Source organism: Melospiza melodia, chromosome Z (assembly GCF_035770615.1).
Source record: "Melospiza melodia melodia isolate bMelMel2 chromosome Z, bMelMel2.pri, whole genome shotgun sequence".
Lineage (NCBI taxonomy): Eukaryota > Metazoa > Chordata > Aves > Passeriformes > Passerellidae > Melospiza > Melospiza melodia.
Window position 1 is genome coordinate 21,801,375 of NC_086226.1, and position 20,508 is coordinate 21,821,882.

The 20,508-nt window shown below is 38.9% G+C and overlaps 1 protein-coding gene across 4 annotated transcripts in view; it reads left to right on the plus strand.

Moving 5' to 3' along the window:
- Positions 1-6,639: 6,639 nt before the first annotated feature.
- The window catches only part of ST8SIA4 (ST8 alpha-N-acetyl-neuraminide alpha-2,8-sialyltransferase 4), a 53,319-nt gene continuing 39,450 nt past the window's right edge, over positions 6,640-20,508 (plus strand). For 2 of the 4 annotated variants that reach the window (XR_010031326.1, XM_063181090.1), the window contains exons 1-4: positions 6,640-7,096; positions 11,523-11,654; positions 12,329-12,496; positions 13,838-13,870. Coding sequence is in view for 3 of the 4 variants with exons in the window: in XM_063181090.1 (XP_063037160.1) it covers positions 6,984-7,096; positions 11,523-11,654; positions 12,329-12,496; positions 13,838-13,870 (446 nt within the window). In the remaining variant the exon portion in view is untranslated. The remainder of the gene's footprint in view (positions 7,097-11,522; positions 11,655-12,328; positions 12,497-13,837; positions 13,871-20,508) is intronic. The other 2 variants (XM_063181091.1, XM_063181092.1) reach the window with 2 other exon arrangements.

Consider the following 20,508-nt stretch of genomic DNA (forward strand, 5'->3'; position numbering starts at 1 on the left):
ACCCTCAACCTTAACCTGTAAGCCCTAGGCCCTAACGCCTAACCCTACCACCCTAATCATAACCCTACACTGCAATGACCATAATCCTAATTCTAGGCACTTTAACTCTAACCCCAAACTCAACCCTGACCTCTCACTCCAAACCTAAACCCTAACCTTAACACCTAAGAGGAAAGACTTTGGACAAGATTTCACTGCAGGCATGACCAAGGACAAATACATTAGGATTAACCTAATGATAACATAGCTGTGATTTTTCTTCTTCTCTCTTTCAGCAATATTTCCAGTTCAACTAATAGCATAAGAAGGCATACAGAATCCTTTGCAACTCTCATGAATACCCCCTAACTCATAAGAAATGTCTCAGCAGGGCTGGACAGTAATGTAGGTTATAATTCCCTAAGTCTTACTTGGAAATACTTTAAATAATTTTTGCTAGTTTCAAAATTTGAAGGAAAAGCTGTCCTTGTTGCCCTAATGAAAAGAGGATTGGAGGTTTGATGTAATCAGAAAGCAAATTGCTTTCTGAAGCTGTAAATGTTTATCCAGTTACATTTTAGATGTGTTTGCAATTTACAAGTTAAACTTCAAGTATGGAAATATAGCCAGAAATTTACTTCACTTTCTTTCATTTGACCTAAAAGAAACACCTAAGTAAAAAGCAGTCTCCTGGCTAGGTCATATTTTATCTTCTAGAAATAGAAATTCTTCATTCGGACTCCAAAACTGAATTATATCTGATCAATTAAGTGAATTTAGGTCTTGACCACAGGTGCAGGCACATTTAAGTAAGGGAGACAAGAGGCATGTTCTTGCAAGAAGGACAGATCAAGACAAAAAACAGACACAGCTATATGCATTTCTTACCTTGTTTACTCAGTAGGCCTGAATTAGTCATACTTCTCCATTTGCACTAGTTTGAAGGCAAAGCAGTGGGAGATTCCAAGTCAGGACTAAAGTTTCATAGGAAAATTTAAATAAAGACAATAGGACAGAAACACTAGCTTAACCTGACAGAGTCAGAATACAACCTGACGCCCTGTTGGTGAGGGTGGTGGGAGCAGTCCTATTAAATGGTGGTTGTAGTCCTCTTGGAGTGATGGATGTGGTTCTGTCAAAGCAGTGATCCTGTTGAAAAGTCTAGTTCTTCTCTGGAACTCTGGTGGTGGATATGATGCTCTTTTCCTGTGGGAATCCAGTGGTACTGCTCTGGTGTTCCAAGCCTCAGATTATATACAGTTTGGACTGTTTGGTTCCCCCCGCCTTAGAGCATCTTGCAATGGGATGGTGTCATTTGTGAGTCATTCTGTGAGACCTTGATGGCCCATTAGCAGAGATAACCCTCTGAAGGGGGTTATTAGGGCTGTCTAGTGGTAGAGATCAAGAACGCTGCCTCACCTGTTTTAACATCTTACGAAGACAGTAATAGAATACAAACTTTTGGTTACATCTTACACTTTAACCTAAGACACCATTTAAGTAGGTTCTTGTGCCCTTTCTGAACTCTGAACTTTTCCTCTAATTCCTTTTACTGGATCTGATATAGTTGTTGCCCTCTCTCCCAGTTGCCAACCCCTTAATCCTTTCATCTTCACCTTTCTTCCATATCAACTTCTTCTGTCTTTCTCTTCTGTTAGTTTCCCAGTGTTCTCTAACCCTTATCTCTGTTCCCTAAGTTTTCTCTTCCTCCCACTTACAAAAAAAACAGGCTGTCTTGAGCCTCACTCAAATACAATATGGGAAATACTGCAGCTCATCATTATTAAATTTCAGATATACAGTCCCTATGCAGGTGATAGACATTTTGATTACAAGAAGTGAGGGTTTAGCCCTCTTGCAAGGCATATTAGCTGAGAGCCATCTTGAATTAGCATTTTTATAACCAATGTTTGTGGGACTTCTGCAATATCCGATGTCACAAAAGTAAGGAGGAGATCATAACAACTGACAACATCTTCTTTCCAAGTGGTCCCTATCTGCATGATCATTCTGCTTGGAATATGGACATGGTTTGTATTTTCCTACTGTAAAAAAGCATGCACTGATCAGGGAAGTATGCAATGCAATAAACACAATAGTCTATGTCCCTAAATTAAACATCCTTCTTCGCTGTTGCACTGCAGCTTTATCTGGGGATCTCTACACTGGCTAAATACACTACTGCAGAAAAGAATGTAAAATACAGAGTACAGCTTCATTGGGATTTAGTTCTAACACTTCCTAAGGAATTTCTTCTAGAGAAAAGTATACTCTCTTCCTATCACCCACACAAAAGAAATGGCTGAAAATTTTGGATAAGTTTATTCTGTCTCCTCACTATTGATCCTGTGATTGTTCTGCAAAGCAATTACAAAGACTAAGTCACCACTGCATGCTGGTCACAAAAGCTGCAGGGAAAGTGAATGAGAATATGGATTCTGACCTGGTTTTTGTGCCTCTGAATATCATGACAAATTTAACATCCACCAACCCAAACCTTGAGTCCTATATGGTAGAATAACTATGCAAAAATGCAGCTTAGTGCATTATCTTTTATTCTGCTGCCTATGGAAAGCTGTTGCATATAATTATGAAGTATTTTATGTGATGCTACTTGTAATGCCAGTAATGCTAAAAATGTAATACTGGACTTCTGCTACAAGAGGAAGAGATAATATTTCAAGAGGTGTAAATTTTGATGAAAGTATGATATATGATGATAATCAGAAGCATAGAAAATATTTAAATTTAGGCTGTATGAGCAATTCTGTAAGTTTAAGTGTTCTGTGCACATTAGTCATAAGCAACTAGTAGGATGTCTGGTGCCTTTACTTGAACCATCAATGAAAATATTGAAGGATATTGAAGTCAGCTATGACAAAAGATTAAAGTAGCAGTAGTACTTATAAATTGACAAAGCACCATTCATTGTTTTAGCTGGGTTTTTTACAAAAAAAATTTTTTAATTGTTAATACTATTAAATACATTCCATAGGATTAAATCAGAGTCAATGTTGTTAAACAAATGCAAGAATGCCGCACAGCATTGCCTGCTCCTGAAATAAAAGCATACACACATGACCTTTACATAATGTTGTGTATTTTGTTGAAAGTTACTATGTAGGAATCAGAAATCTGTATTCACTGTAATTTGATAGATTGACATTAAAATTATATAGTAAAAAAAATAGTTTAAGGGTACCTGACAAACTTACCTCATTCATCCTTCCACTTTGAGTTAAAAATCCAGATTTGTGTAACTTGGTCCTAAAGACAACAAGCGATTGAAATGCTACAGCTTCCCCAGGAAATCTCTTCTAGTGTTTCTTTATCCTCAGTGATAAAACAGCCTGAACTAATTCAGAAGAGATTTCTGGCCACCCATATAAAACATGAAATACTCTTAATGAAAAAGGCACTTTATATGATAGTATGCATTAACAAACATAAATGTTTCATGTTTCTAGGCACCATCTTCAGCATGAAATGCAGTTCTTCAAGAACTCTTTGCCATAGAAACTAATTAGCGCTCTGAAATTTGAAATGCTTAAATGCAAGATTATTTGTATTCACATTTTTGCTCCTCCAGTAGTCTTCGTGAAAGAAATTCTACTATTATTACCAGATGCCACAAAATAGGATTTATTGAACATGTTTCTGGTTCACAGAGATAAACCATGCCTCTAATTAATGTAAAATAAATCATACTATTTGATATAAATGCTGTTCAAATATTTAAATAGATTGATGATTTAAATATCATTAGGATGTATGAAAAAGAGGAAATAACTTCAAGGCATAATTTAGATAGCTTTTTAGAAGTATGAACTGCTGTAGATGGCACAAAGATAAAGGAATTGGTGAAATACTAAATATGAATATTTAAACTCTGCACCGTAAACTCATTTTCTGTAAAAAATTAATTCTATCACTGCAAATCATATGTAACACCTGGCTGAATTATATTACATATGTGCTATACATATATGTATTATTTGTGTCTGCTGTTACTTGAGAATAAAACTATAGTAGTTTTAAGTAGAGAATTCAGTAGAGAATAAAACTATACCAGGAGGGAAACCCAAGGAATGGCAGAAGAGCTGAGAGGGGTCCTCCTCATTGGAGTCAGAGCTGTAAGTCTTTTTCTGCATGAAAGCTCAGGAGTGATTTGGAAGAGGAGTGAACAAATTTGGAACTTGCTCTGGATCCACTTCTAAGGAGCTTCTGAAACTCTGGGTCCCATTTACATAGATAACATCAGAGCTTTGAATGGCATGGACAGAAGGTGAAGACAGTGAATCACTGTAGGGGATGAGCTGGTTTACGTCTCATGATACCACAGTCCTTTTCTGACCCAGAAGTATGTTTTCATGTTAGTAGAATGACAGGCATGGGAACAGCTGAAATTTTCAGGAAAATGCCACAGGTGTGCATTGTGCTTTTTTTTTGAGAAGTGGTTTCCTCCATGTTTTACTTAAGTATGAACTGACAGTTTTTCATTGTAGTAACTGGAAAAATCCTTTTGAGTCTCGATGGTTAGGAGCTTGAACTTTATTGATCAGTTTCAGTCAGACTGGTTGCAACCAGACCAGGCAGGGAAAGAAAAGTGCACTGCTGGGCACAGCAGGAATATCACTGTCAATTCTCAAGTGTCTTAGACGCAGGCAGGGATTTCTTGTGTTGAGTGAGAATTAGTTCTCATGAAGCAGCATGGGAGCTGGGTTTTAACCTTCAGGGAGGAAGAAGTGCAGCAGTAGGTAGAGGAGAAGAAGGTGATGGAGGCAACACTGTTTTCTTTTGAACCTACATGTGGTCTGGCATGAAACCAAGGAGCTGCTGTGGCTAACTGTATCATAAGCTGACTTTGGCAGTTGAGGATGGAATCAAGTAAAATCAACTCCTGAAGATGGCTGAATTCGGGATCCTCTACATACATTTTCAATGCCTATTTTTAATTAGTCCATCTAAATGCAAAAATAATCTAATATACAAAAATTATATAAGGTATAAAAAATATCAATTATATTCAACAGAATTGACATCCTTACTTTTAGGCGAAACATGTGATGTAGTTTTAACAAAGATATTAAGTAGAGTTTTGCATTGAATAAACTGTTGTTTTTTTTTTTTTTTAAGACTGTCAGGTATCATACAATGGGAAATTTGAAATTCATTCTCACAGATAGAATGGGTTTTTCTCCCTTTGCTGCTGATGCCTTAGAGAGATCACTTTCTGAGACTAAGTTATTAGAGCGACAGCAGAGAAGAGCACAGAAAATGCAGCTTGACCTGGCTTGCGTGGAAGGAAACTGCAATTTCCATTCAATTGCACTGAGACTGAATTAAAACTTTTTTACTACACACAACTGATTTTTCCAATTTAAAAATCAGTTGGAAATTGATTGAAATTGAAAGGCTATTAGTAGCTTAAGATTTTCAACGACTTCTCTAACATTTCCTCACTCCTCATGCCTGTGAGGGAGTACTCTCCTAGAAAGGAAGAATGTGTACTTCCAAATTTCTTTGCATCCGCCTGTGAAATGTCTGTTACGGATCAGTTCTGGACACAAGATAGCAGGCCAAATAGACCCAGGGAAGGTTCTGTCATCCCATGAGCTCTTGCTTGTAATTTAAGCTAGAAAAGAGAAGTCACACTAAATTTACCATCAAAGCCTTCCTGGATCCCTGTAGGAGGTGTGTCATATTGGCCTTACTTGTTCCGTAAGAGCAAACTTAAGGGCTGTGGGCAGATTCCTGTCACACAGAATCAGCATAGTTCCAGTTCACTGACTTTGAAAAAGGCAAAGCAATACTGAGAAAAGCTGATTTAGCCAATAATTTAATCTTCATGTGATGTGGGATTATCCATCTCAAAGGTTTGGGGTTTTTTGTTTCGTTTACAGGTTTCGTGGCTGGGTTTTTTTGTTTTTTTTTTTTTGTGTGTGTGTGTTTTTTTGTGTGTTTTTTTTTTTTTGTTGTTGTTTTTTTTTTTTTTTCTGTGTGTGTGTGTGTGTGTGTTTTATTTTTTTTTTCGGGTTTTTTTTTTTTTTTTTTTTTTTTTTTTTTCCTCCTGCATTTCAGAGAAACTGCCACAGCAGAAATTAGGAAAATAACGGCCGTGTTGAGACGGTGTGGATGAAACAAGACCCTGGAGAGCGCGGCACGGGCGGTGGATTTGGCCGGACTCCAGGGGGTCTATGCGGGGGCCACGTCGCTTCCCTTCTGCATTCCCGCCTTCTCCTGCGGCTTTGGAACAGCAAGCCCGGGAAAAACCCCCAGTGCCTTGTTCGAGCCACAATCAACCATATCGGGAGCGAGGGGGGGAAAAAAATAACCATTGACGAAAATCCCTCATCTTTCTCTGAAGTGTGTTCCTTTTCTGCGGCACAGCAATGGGCAGTCCTTCGCTCTCACTTTCAGACACCCAGCTGGCAACACGGACACAATGGACATGACCCAGGCGAGGAGCGCAAGCCTTCCTCAAACCCGGTGGAGCCGCCCGCCCACCACTCCCACCTCCTCTCGCCCCCCCTGGCGCTGCCCGCGTCCTCCGCTCTCCTCCCCGCGCCAAGGCCCCACCCGCTCTGTCCGCATTGGCCACGCTTCGCCCGCCCCCACTCCCGCCCCGGCGAGGGCGGCAGTGGCCGCGCCTTCGGCCGAGAGGCGCCGCAGCGGATCTGGGTGGGCCGGCGAGCCGCGAAGTGGTGCTCGGTTCGGCCCTGTTCTTCCAACGCCCAGGCACGCCGCGGACTCGTCTCCCCGGCCGAGGCGAGCTTGCAAGCCTAGCTGCCTGGCAAGGCGAAAGAGAGACAAACTAAACGCCAAAGAACCTCCAGCCTCTGCTTCTGCCTGGTTTTATTTTATCTCCTGTAATTATTTCGGAAAAAAATAACCAAAAAATACATCGCTGTGTTTTTAACAATTCGTGCCGCGTGTGCAGCTGTTTCCAGCACACCCCTGATAAACAAAGGAAAAGGGGGAGGGGGCCACGTTTCGCAGAAGACATGCGTTCTGTCAGGAAGAGGTGGACTGTGTGCACCATAAGTCTCCTCCTCATCTTCTATAAGACGAAGGAAATAACACGGACCGAGGAGCGCCAGGAGGCAGCTCTCGCCGGGTAACTGCGGGGCGCCGTGACGGGAGGGCGATCCGAGAGGGCGGCTGGGCCGTGTGGGTTGTCAGGTACTCCGGAGCTACTCAGGCTGTGACCCGCAGCTTGCGATACCAGCGCAGCTCGGCGCTCTCGCTGACGGGCGCTGCCGGAGGGCCCGGATGCCGCTACGGGACGAGTGGCGAGTGGGGCTTGCTGCCGAGCCTCGGCGGCCGAGGGTGGGTGCGAGTGCACGGGAAAGGACAGGAGCTGCCCTGCTTCGGAAGTTGCCTCCCAGCCGCCGTAACTCCTGGGAAGTTTCACCGATCCGCGGCTGCCCCGGGACGACCCGAGGTGGCGGCGGCGGTCGCTGGAGCTTGTTGTGCCTCGGTTTCTTGCCTTTCGCAGCCAGGCGTGGTGGGATGCGGGTCTGCTTCCGTTTTTGGTGTTTGCGTGGAAGCTTTGCTTAACGTGGCTTTTTCTTAAGGATTCTTGCTCTGAGAAAAGTGTAGCTCTCTTAGCTCTCGAGCTTCCTCCTCTGGAAAGTCTGGTCCCTCGCTGAGACCAATTGTTACATACTCTTTCCCTTTGCTGCCTGTGATTGACTCAGAACGAAGCGCAAAGAGTTCCTTGCCATTTTTATCTTTGCACCTCAGCTTTCTCTTTATGTATTCATCCTGTATTCCTCATTTTTCTCCCATCTTGCAGCTGTTCTCTGGAGATGCTAGGTTTTCAGCCAAGTTGGTTTTTCCATGGTGATGTATAAGATTTTGGTTTCTCTGGAGCAATGCATGAATTTATTGGTCGTTCAATGTAATCGGTAAAAGCTAAGTAGGAACTCACACTTTCTGTTTGTTAGTGCATGTCGACTGTGGGTCGAATTCTTTCACAGTAGATTTTTGTCCTCTTGTGTAAGCCCTTGCCTTAATTTAAGGAGGAGGCATAAGGGGGTTGTAAGTACCCGTACAGGCCTGGGGGAAGCTGAGGCAATTACAACCTACTTGGCCCCCGGAGTTAAAGACGAAGGACATCCCTCTTTCTCAGGCAGTCTGGTGAGGGAGGGGGACGCAGGCAGCTGAGCACGGCTGGCCAGCTGTCGCCCCGGCACATGCTGAGGGCAGGGACTGTCCGCACCTGTGTGTGCAATATTTGCTTCCTTTTTTATTCAAGATTTTTACAGCTTTCTGGTATCTCTTCCTCTTGTTCGGCCTGAGTGTAACCCGGTTTCTACCACAAACCTATCTTTATTCTTAGAAGATGAACAGAAGTTTAAAATTTCGGGTTACAGCTATGTGAAAACAGATGTGAAAATGAACGTGTGAGGTAGAATTGTCATTGATACCGTGTTTCTTAGTATGTGCTCCTTCCTCTCAGAGTAGAAGGAACTGATGAAATTGTTCAGAAATCACTTTATATAAGTTCGCAATGAAAAATCTGCTTTCCGCTCACTGCACATTGTTTGACACAACTTAAAACCTTACTAAAATTAACTGTTGTTTTAATATTAAATGGAAGGAAACAAGTGTGTTTAGTTATAAATACACATGTTCCTAACAAACACTTAAAAATACAGCTATAATATACTTCTGACTAGTCATTGTGATATCTCTATTTCTTTATCAGGGAGACTTCTTGTGCTGTATGGTACTACTCACTTGCACTATGGAAATATTTTTTCTCTTCATAGCCCGTTGTCCCATTCATTACTGTATGAAGCAAAAAAAATAGCCTAAAAATGTATTGCTCATCACTGCTGCCTCTATTGATGTTACACTTTCCTTTCTCCTGAATTAGGGGTTTGAGATGTTGGGTTATTTTTGACTGGTCATGTGAGCAAGCAAAGTCAGTTTTCCATGGGTTATTTTACTTTCAGAAGTTATGGATGAACGAGGTGGCCCATTTTATGGTTATTAGTGGCAGCAGACAACTCAAAATGGACTGGCTATATACAGTGCCAAGTTACATGAGAACTTCTAAACCAACTGTGCACTTTCATAGGGAAGTGTGCTAGGACAATTACTGTGAAGTGCACCCTACTTCAAATAGACAGTAATGTCCCTTTCAAGGTTAAGCAAGTAATGAAACATGCATGCTATGCGCAGAGTAGTGTTGCTTAGACAGTGTCATCTTCTACTGAAATGGAATACACTTGAAGTCAGTTATTTTATTTGATGAACTATCTTAATGAGAAGAGAGTCTTGTTATATAGGTCTGATTGGTCACCAACGCAAGATAATCTGAAGTGAAGGCTGACACTGTCAGTTGTAAGTTGCTGCTGCAGTATGGCAGTTCTTTCAAATATATCAGAGAGGATTTGCAATGATTCTAGAAGATACAAAATAATCCACGTTTCGTTCATTTATTTACACAATGAAGAATTACCTGGAGAAAGTTTGGATTTTTATGTATTATTTTATTTAATATTGCTTGAAGCGAAAATTAATCTAATAAAGGGGAGACGAGCATCTAAATGAGCCCAGTTGTATTCATAGTAATAACTTCAACAGAAAGTGCTTAGGATCTTCTTTCATAAGAACATAATTTAATATTTTTTCAGTGTACAATCTGTGTAATTCACTGCAGTTGTAAATTGTGACTATGGAAATCAGCCATGTATCGAGTGCTATGGTTTAAGTGTTGGCAGTGCATTTTGTTACTAAGTTTTGTCACTTGTTTCACTGTTCAAGTGTGTACTAAATAATATTTAATCTAGAATAAACTAGAGATATCTCTGAAGTATCCTTAGACTAAGAGCTTTACCTGGATGTAATTTGGTCATTTGCCTTTAGATGCATGCACTCAATGCATGTAGAAAATATATGCAGGAATATATATGTAATTAATATTATTACAACGATTTTGGAAAAGTTTTAGAGAATAAAAAATGTTAATACAGCAAAAGGTATTAATTGGATACTGGCTAGTGGATTTAGGGACTTCTGCAGCATCTTCCCATGCATTCAGGTTCGCAGATTTGGGTAATTTGCATACAGGTCATGAACCTAAAGTTGTAGGTTTTTGGTAGATGGCAGCCTTACCTCTGCACCAGTGTGATGTCTGGGCTGCAGGGTGTTGGCATGAGGGTGAGGGAGAAAGGGAGCTGCAAGTAATGCAGGATGGTTTTGGTGAGGAGTATGGTAATGGTTTGTTAGTTAATGGGGCTTTTGCAATGACAGCACTTTTTAGAAATTACTGCATATTACCAGTTTTGTTAATTTAGCTTAATTAATGTCCTATTATCCTTAATTAATTTTCTATTGCTTGTGTTTAGTCTGTTGTGTATTTTACTACGTATTATTGCTTTATATACAGCCAGTAATGTTGCTGTGTTTCTTACTAAGGGCTCTGATACCATTGTCATCAAAGCTTACAGCCGCAGAAAAACAAGTGTCAGCAATTCTGGAAAGCTTTCAGGCTCACATCTTTACCGTTTTGTTCATTGAAGGGACTGGGTCAGATATTCTGTTTCCAAGTTATTGTTATTGGCAGTATTTCAGAGCATGCTTATTTAACAGAAAAACAGATTTCTATATATCATTGTCCTGTGCACACCTGAGTTACAAAACATTTTTTTGTGGTGGACTTTTGCCTCCAACAACTTTGATATATTTGTGGTGAACGGCCATGTTTAAACTCAACTGAACATTGCTCTGGCATCTAAAAGACTGTGGATGATACACGGTAGATGATAATGGAAAGATGTGGAGATAAAAATGAGTTTTAGTTGTAACACCTTAAATTGTGCTTGTAGTGTTTGGCTTCTTTGCCTCATTTATGTTATCCTGTTGGCTAATATCACTGCAGCTTGTTCTAGCTCACCAGGTGTTCAGTGGTCATCACTCAAAGCTTACTATATTTATTTCTTTTAAGGTTACCTTGCCAAAAATTACAATCATATGACTGATGGACAGGATAAGACAATTGAAATGTTTTGGATGTGTGCAAGCAAAAGTTTCATGAAATGTTAGGAAAATTTTGTATTTTGTATGTCCTTAAGCTCCAGAATTCCATACTTTAAAATCTTTAGCGTTTTTAAGCAGAAGGCCAAAAATATATGTTAAACCAGTATTGCAGATTATGAGCTGGGCAAAGGCTTGAAATGTAATACTTGATTCTTAGTTTAGTACTGGAAATTTGGAACCTAGAAGTGCAGAATCTGCCTTACAATCATAATGAAGTTTTGTCCAGATTCACAATTTGGAGTTTATTGTAGTCTTGTTATGGCTATTCCATTACAAGTATAAACAAATTTAAGCTCCTAATTTGCGTATTCAACTATTACAGAAACTGTGTCATAGATTTTTTCTGTTACAGTTTATTTTCTTTAGAAAGCTAAGAGATAGTTGCTTATTTTTTTGTGAATAAAAGGATATATTACTGGGGCTTGGGATGTAAATTACTTAAACTGGAGTTATCCTTGATGTAATTGTGTGCTTTCTATATTGCATTGCAGAGATGGTGTACTGAGTGTGAGTAGATCAATCATCAATAGCTCCGATAAGATAATTCAAAAGGGTGACTCCTCAATTTTCCAACATGCTGCAGAAGGTTGGAAAATCAATTCTTCTTTGGTAATGGAAATAAGGTGAGTTTCCTAAATAAAAAAGCAATTCATTTCACCTTGCCTATGATTATTTTAATTTATTTTGCTTTATGATTCCTTTGGTCTATAAAACAGTAATTTGATTTACATTTGCAAGTGGATGTTTTTAAAGTGTATCTATTTAGGTTTCAGTAGTGTATCTATTTAGGTTTCAGTGTTAAATGCAACTGTATGACATTAGGCTTCAAAGTAAAGTCATCCTTCATAAGAATTAATAAAATGTTTTCACCTGGCTGTGACTGTAAGACCTGTGTAATCAATCTCTATTATTCATGTCCATATTTAAGTTGGTTGTCTAGAACTCTTCCACAGTCAGTGGTGAGAAACTGGTGCTTTTAGGACATGATTTTCTCTTATCCTAAAGATTTGATATAGAACAGGTGAAAGTATCTTAAGCATACCAGCTTTTCTCCCTTGACTACAGAGGGAGCTTAGGCAAACAGCTGGGGTGCAGGAGTCAGTAGCTGGGCCATCAAGTGTTGTGAGTCCACTTGTGGCTGTGGCTGGTCCACATCACAGGGTCAGACACTGACAATAGCTGTGTCTTAAGCCATTTCCTTTATTGATATGAGGCCAAAAAGAGCCTTAGGCTTATGCTGAGGGGGCAGCCCAGTAGCAGAGTTGAACTGTTTGATAGTTCTGATGTGTCTTTACAGTGGATCTCTGGACCTTGGAGCCTCAGAGAGTAGCAAGATGCCTCTGAGTGTGTCGTGTTGTATCTTCCCCATCTTCATCAGGAAGATGGCCCATGAGAGAAGCACATGGAGCATGGATTGGCATTGTGGAGTTCTAGGAGTGCCACATGCTATGAAAAATGAGGGAAAGTAACTATTTTTAACAACAATTGCATAGTAGATTAGACTTGATTTCTGAATATTAAGATTTTAAATAGTAATGTGTTCCAATTAAAATGTAGTTGCTATTTCCCTTTCTACTTTTATTTTTTTTTTCAATTTTTTTTAAATTAAAGGACGGTTTAGAAACCCCTAAATCATGCATTGTTTTCATGTATAAAAGCATGGCTTCTCTGAATGAGAAATATAAGAATTTTTTTAATGACTGCTATTTTATGTCCCTAATTCTAAAACATGCAGAAGATAAAGGTAGCTCAGAATTGTATGTATCATAAGTTATGGGTCCAAAAGTTGGGAAAAAACAGTTTTTTCTACTTGTGAAGTACGCTGATTTGGAAATGATTGACTATAAGTAGAGACAATTATTCTCAGTCATTTTACTGAAAATTTGAGTATCATATTTCAGAACCATTTAAAACCGATACGCTTTACTGCTCAAGCCAAACAATAAGCAAGAAAAGGTATTACAATAACCTTTTGGTTAAAATCAAGAGAGAAAATTAAGCTTGGGTTTTGCCAATTTTCCACCTGTTCCAAATGCAAAATATGTTATTCAGACAATGAAGTAAAACAGTGGAGAATGCTTTAGTATGTTTTCATCCTGTTAATACATGTATATCATTTCATGTGTAATAATTTCAATCTACTAGATTAATGAGATTCAAAATCTAATTTTTTTCTTAATCAAATCAAAATCTCCTTAATCAAATCAAAATCTCTAATTTTTTCTTAATTGTTTCCAGAGAGGGAAATCTCTCTTATTTAATAAATCACTATTGTGTACTTAAGAACCACTTTTATATGTGGGGTTTTAAAATGCCGTGCAGGGAAAGGGTCTTTTTTGTCTCATTAGTATATAGTGAAGAAAGCAGTGTATCTTGTACACTGGCTTAAGTACTAGAAGTAGAGGTTCCACTGTAATTCTTCCATTGTAAGAGTGTACCATAGAGGGCATAAAGCTGAGATTATTTAGAAGTCCACATTGCCAGTCTTGTTTTCAGAGGAAATGGCTACCTTAATGAACTCTGGGAGAGACAGAGTAGGTAGGTATGAACCAGAAAATTATTTTAGATTAATGTGACTTAGGGTCAAAAGTTGATATGAACTCTATGAAAGGAGTCAGTGCTACCCACCAGGCATAATCTTTCCAGCAATCCTCTTTGCTGACATGTATAGCACATTCAGTTATGGTTCTCAGTAGTGAAAAAGGGATATCAGGCATGCTTTTCACTGAGGAAGTTGCATGCAACCCCTTGTGATGTATTTCAGTCTGATGTTGACTAAATTATGTACATTCTCTCATTTTTTCAGGTGGTTTGCTATGCACCTTTCTTCCATGTTACAGTAAGAAGCATTTTAGTTGTAGTTTTACACTTACACACCTTTCAGGACTAACTTTAAAAGTGTCTGGCAAAGTCGTACAGTATTTTTGTGGTTTAACTAACTGCTTTAGCCCTCCATAATATGTTGCATGCACTGTGTAGACTATGAAGATGATTCATTGTCTATAATTGCAGCTGTTAACATGATGATTTGTTGGTGGTCTTGTGGTGTGATCATAGGAAATAACAGTAAGAGATAAATAAAAAGCAAGTTAGTGCCTGTTGAGTAATGTATAAAATGTTATCAGTTCTAAGTAGTGGAGAAATAATTTGTGAAGCCATTCGTGTCCATCATAAAGATATTTCATAAAACTTAGAGTCATCCACGAATGGCAGATGTTTTTGTGTCTTACTTTAGCTTGCCACTCACATTATCAATTTTCAAATGTAGAAAGTATTTTTTTGCTTTGTTCAAGGACAATTGGTCAGTGATGTGTCAAATCATGTTGATTGGCATCTAGAATATTGTACTTTGCTATTGCTTTCTTGACTTTGTGGTCATCGTCTCTCACCATTTTATTTTTGCTCAAGTTAGTGATGTGTCTGTCAGCCTCAAAGGCCTTAGGAATTCTTGGCAAAGCCAAGCTCAGATAGGAGTCAGTGAGTGGTAAATCTTCTTCATCAGGACCCCATGGAAGGATGGAAAGCTTTCAGTGGGTTTCTGGTGCTCTAGAACTTTACAGCCAGAAAGGGCAGTCTGTGGAGTGTAGCAGCCTTCTTGGGAAGGCAGCAGCCTTTTGGAGATACTAAGCAGGCTTAAGAAGAAAGTGCTAGACTTTCTGTGATTGAGGTGAAAATTATGGGTATTACTAATTACTATTACTATTTACTTGGGGCTGTGTGAAATGTTCTGCCTTTCCAGTGATTGATTTAGTAGGAGACTGGTTTTTGCAACTGATGTTACTTTCTCATTGCTGGCAACTTCTTTGAAGAAGAATTGATCATTCCTGTGACAAAGGGATGAAAGGGAAGAAGACTGCTTTCTTAGCTCCCTTTTCTATCTGTGTTATTTCAGTCATGAAGAGGAGTCCAACATCTGCTAAGGTTTTATGTCTTATGTCCTTTCTACTCTCTGTAGCAATGTGAAAGGTTTCCTCATGCTTATAGAAATAAGGAGACTTCATTTGTAATGAAGGCTATAGTTTCAGAAAGTAGGTATGTGTCTGCAATGGTACAAACCTCTTTGAGAAGGCCTTCCACACAGGACTGATGACAGCACATCTATGACCTGTGTGAAATGAACTACAATTTCTTGTCTGTGACTTTTTTCTACTTACTTTTAAGTAAATATGGTAGTTTATGCTGAAAGGAGCAAAATAAGGTTATGAATTGCAGGAAGGCAAATTTTTAAATAACTACATTGGGAATGTATTTATCTCTACAATGTAACAGAGACTATTTCCTGTCAGAAAAGTGTGAGAATTTGTAAGATGTCAGCATCATCTAAAAAAAAAAAAAGCATCTTCCTCCTTCAAAAGGTTCCAATTATTATCAATTTTTGTCTTACAAGTTAGTGTGAAACAGCTCTGATAAGTCCCTGAAGTGCTAGCAGTAAATACAGAGCCAGCAAAGGAGCACTACAATTGCTAAGTAGTAAATGCAACTCAGCAATGGAACACTACAATTGCTCGGAAGCTTTTGGAGCAATGTTCTAAAGCCATTTGCACTGTTTCTTTCTGATTGTTTTTGTGTCAAAGACATAGAATCTTCCAGAGAAGGGTTCCCTGGTCTGGTTTAGTCATATTAATCCTCAGGAGATTTTTGCTTGCCAATCTATCTTACTCTACCTTGCTTATCTTCTTCAAAAGCTGGTATATGGACGACCTTCCTTTTGCATGCCCACTCTCTTGTATTAAAGTGTTTCTGTTTGTGTGACCTCCATCAGCTGGGAACTCCTTGAAGCCCTTCCAGGGTTATTAGCAGCTAGGTATGTTTTTAACAAATCCAAATTAGTGGTTGAACTAGATGATCTTTCAAGTCCTCTTCCAACACAAACTATCCTATGATTCTAAAGACTGCTTTTCTTGAAGAGCTTTTCTTGAAACCCTTTCAGACTCAAGTAAAACCTAGCACAGGTGCTGTGGTCCTCACTGCTTCCTCAAGAAACTAGCAGAAGCTGGAACTCTAGTCATGTAAAAGAGCAAGCTGTGACCTTCTGTAACCATAGAGTTTGTTCTTTCATGTTGTTTTTAATTAAAATAATTTAGCTGGCAAAAAAATCATGTTTTATCTAGGTTGCAATCCCTGGTGATTGTAAAGGCTGAGGGCCACCTTCTACTTTCCAGCTGCGGAGTGCAAAGCAGAGTTAGGACTTGATAGATTGAAAAGTGGGGTTGTTTATGAAGGCCTGTCAGAGACAGTCTGCAGGAAATCAAGAGGAGGGATTAGAAATCTACAGCATAAAAGTTTTTAAAAAAATGTTGAGTGATTTTTTATTCCCAGGTAAATGAAGGATATTGCTAAGAATAAGGTATAGGCCTAAGCAAGACATAAGGAACAAGAGCAGCCTCAGCTTCTGTGGAAAAGATCTAAGGAATACTATGCTTCCAGTAAGGCCAGGGAAGCACTGACAGAGGTGCCTGGGGAGGTTGTCAAGTCCCCACCACATGGGATTATTAGGAACATATTAGATAAACATGGGCTTGGGGACATGTACGTAAAGGCATATCTTCAGTGGGCACAGAGAGGATCAAGTCCATCTCTGTTCCATAATGTGATTGCTGGTGAAACTTCCTGGGCACTTAGGATGCACTCTAGAGGCTTCTCCTCACACCTGAAGGAGTCTACTCAAGTCCAGGTGCAATGAATTATGGCACTGCCTTCCTCTACAAAAGTGACTTTCCCCAGAAAAAGCATTGACGGTCATATTTCAGTTTTCTTAAGAATGTCTAAAAATATACATGGTTTTGTAATCTTCAAATCGTCTAGTGGTCTATTTTCTTTTGTTCATTCACACAGTTCTGAGGCAGGTGAAGAACAGTTTGAGACTGTATAATAGTTTTGTGGTACAAAAGACCACAGTACAAAATGAAACTAGAAAAATGTGTGATGAGAAAAATGCCATCGTGCTGCCCCAGAGCAGTACATAGTCTTAACATTTGGGAAGCAGTTCAGAGACATTACTGTTGCATGAACTCATCAGACAACCCGGAGTTTCTGTTGGTACTTAAATGTTATGGAGATCGGTTTCTGCTTATCAAAGAAGAACCGTAGGTCAGTCACAGATTATGACACTGGTTTTTTTTGAGTCGTGTAAACATGTTCCAAGCAGCTGCTTTGCTGTAATTAAGGGTGAGTCACATCAGTCTCACCTGACCACAAAATGGCTCAGGTCACACCCTGACACAGTTTTATTTGTCATAAAAAATCTTGAAAACCACCTTAAATGAAACTGTTTACACAGTTTAGCTTAAGGCTGCAGAACATTGTTTCTTCAAGGTTTGCTAAAAACACTGCTCTTTTTTCCCTTACAGTTGAGCTTACTTTTGAATTTAGTATGCAGCTTGAAGTAGATTAGTGCTTACTTGTGAAAATCGGAAGTACTGTTATTGCCATGGTATCAGTGAGTCAGTAGCATAGAGGAACTTAAAACAATAGCATGGACTCTGCATTATTTATCATATTACTGTCAGTATCAGAAGATACCTGGATACAGTCAGATGAATCAAGAAAAAATATTTTAATGTTAACATGATTTAATGTTAACATAATGACAGCCTCAGATAAGAAAATATTTTTGAATATGTGAGAAGATACTAAGATTAGACATTTCTGACTATCTCAGCATTTTATTGAAAAATAAATTCTGTAGACATTTTGGAAATTTTGGCTGTGTTAAGTGAGTGGTTGATTATCTGATTCTAATTCAGGTCTACATGAAAATCTTTGGAGGACTTTTATAAGCATATAGATAAATGAGTTTTGAATGTAAGCAGCCAAATGAATAATGGAAGCCAATGTGCTCTTACTTTTTTGACACTGTTTGCATAACTTCACTGCCTTCCTCTTTCAAAAATAATAGAGAAGATACTGCGTTCATGTACAGATGTTGGTTTTTTTTGCTAGCATGGGCAGTTTAAGGCCAATTTTTATAGATAACAGGAACTGAAGCAAATCTTCTGGTGATCATGTGACTTTTTGTAGTTGGAAATCTAGTTCTTGTGAATTGCAGTTAATTTTTTGAGGTTTTGACATTCATCAGTGGTTATCCCTTCTCACATTGAAGTTGATGTGAAATGAGTTTCTTGATAGCTTGGCTGATGATATTTGTAGGTTTTGATGGATTCGTATTATCTTTTACAGCTCCAGATGTAGTAGACCTCTTCCTATGTGATGAATAATTGCAGTAATTTTTAATACTTCTAGATTAGGCAATTCTTTCTTTCCTTTTCTTTTTTGTTTTGTATCAGTTGATCTATCTGTTGCAGAGCGCCCACAAAGTTAAACTATCAAACCCAAGGAGATTTAAAGTCCATTCAATTTAAAGGCCAAATTGGAGTCTTCATCTTCCTTTTTACAGAAATACCTTGCCTGGCCTTAGCAAAGGCTAAACTAAGGATTTTAAGATTGTTTATCCTGCTTTTCTGAGTCCCTCATATGCCTCAGCATAAGTTGCCTTTACTGTGAGGCTGCTTGCTTCATGTGTGACAGCTGTAACAGATAGCCCAACATATTCCAGATATTCTTTCCTTTTTTTTTTTTTTTTTTTTGGCCAAGTTTAGGAAATGAGAGGAATTACTTAAAAACCCTTTATATTATGTTTCACTTTTCCTATGGCTTTTAAGATCTGAATCCATGCAAGATTCAGACATACTCTTCTTTCTTGAGGCAGCAACACAAGAGCTGGCTAGTGAGTATGGGTGTTTCTGTTGTTCATCTCTATTAATTTGTGGGGGATTGTTTCACCTTTATGGCTGTGACTAAGTGTTACAACTGCTAGCATAACATTTCTAGTTATCTTTTCCTGATTGGTTGTGCTCTATGGAAGTTTTTCTTTAGAAGCTTAATATGTAAAAAACATTCTTTTAGTTAACAAAATATCCATTTTTTTAAAATTCCACCTTTCCTACTGACAACAGTGAAAAATACTAAGTTTTTGTTTTTCTTATCTTCGTAGATGCAGAGGTTTCTAGTAGATTTGTTATGTACTAAACACCGTGGCCTGGCTCAGCACTCCCTGTCTGTTCCATAAGAGGGTTGTACTTGGTTCAGATGTGATTTTTCTTCACAAACATACCTGCTTCACAGGTGGACACAAGCTTGTAAAGCTTCGCTCATGTCTTAGTTTGAAAAGACAGGTGTCTGTTAAGGAAGGCAGGAGTCTCTCTTGAAACGCAAAATGTAAACCCCCTCCCTCTGAATTATTATAATTTTGAAATTAAGGAGCTCTTAGGCAAAGATATGGGAATAGGAATAACAGTTCTTTATTAGGAAAAATAAAAAAAAAAGATGCAGTAATAAAAAAAAGCACTAACAGAGTCAGAATACAACTTGACACCCTGTGGGTCAGGGTGGTGGTAGCAGTCTGATTAAATGGTGGCTGCAGTCCTCCCAAGTGACAGGTGTATTTCTGTTGAAACAATGACTCTGTAGAAAGGGTGTAGGTTTTCTCTGAAGGTACAGTGGTGTTGTAGATGGGTCTGGTCTTTTTCTGGGAATCCAGTAGGAAAAGGCTGATCTTCTGGGATTCTAGTGGGAAAAAGCTGCCTGTGGTGTTCTAAATAGCAGATTATATCCAGGTAGGAATGCTTGGCTCCTCCCCCTGGGTGGAACATCTCACAGTGGGATGATGTAATTTTATCAGTCATGCTGTGAGACTCAATGGCCCATTAACAGAAGATATCTCCCCAGAGGGAGGATTGGTTGTGGAAGAGATAAAGAAAATCATCCCACCTGGTTTTAACAGATAGCAATTGAAAACACATCTCTAGCCACATCTTGCATTTGCAACCTAAGACAGCTGATTTATAATCCTGAGCCACCAGTGGCTCCTCCATCTCTGGGATTTTTTCAGCTTTTTATGTCAAGGGCGTACTGAAGACTGCTCTACTCTGCTAGTTAAACGTCAGTCATTGCATACATTAGTCATAACACTGCAGTCATTATGTATCTATTTTGAATCTATGTATTGAACATGTGCCAATTTTTGGACCCTTGTTTCTACCGTTCTGTTGAGGGCAGAATGGAAGCTTTGGACAGAGTTTATTAGACAATCCCTCCCACTGAGTTACGAGGTATAGAACTTGTTTTCTAAATCCCTTGCATGTTAAACCCCTTCTCAGAGAGGAGTCAAGGCTGATTTTAAATTTGTTTTTATGAAAACAAACTGCCACAGTTCTTTTTAAAAATGTCTTAATTCCAAAATTTTGTGAAGATAGTCAAACAGAGTATGCCTTCAAATTTTCAGTTACCTTTCCTTCGTCTCTCTGTGTCTTTGTACGTAGAAGTCATTAAGCACTCGTTCTGTAGTATTTGTGTGTTACATTGTAACCACAGTGTTAACTCCATCCTAAAAGCTTTCCTCTAACTCAATCCTAGAGCATGGGAAATTACCCTGGCAGGACTGACACTGTTTGCCCTCTGCTTTATGATGTATGGTTT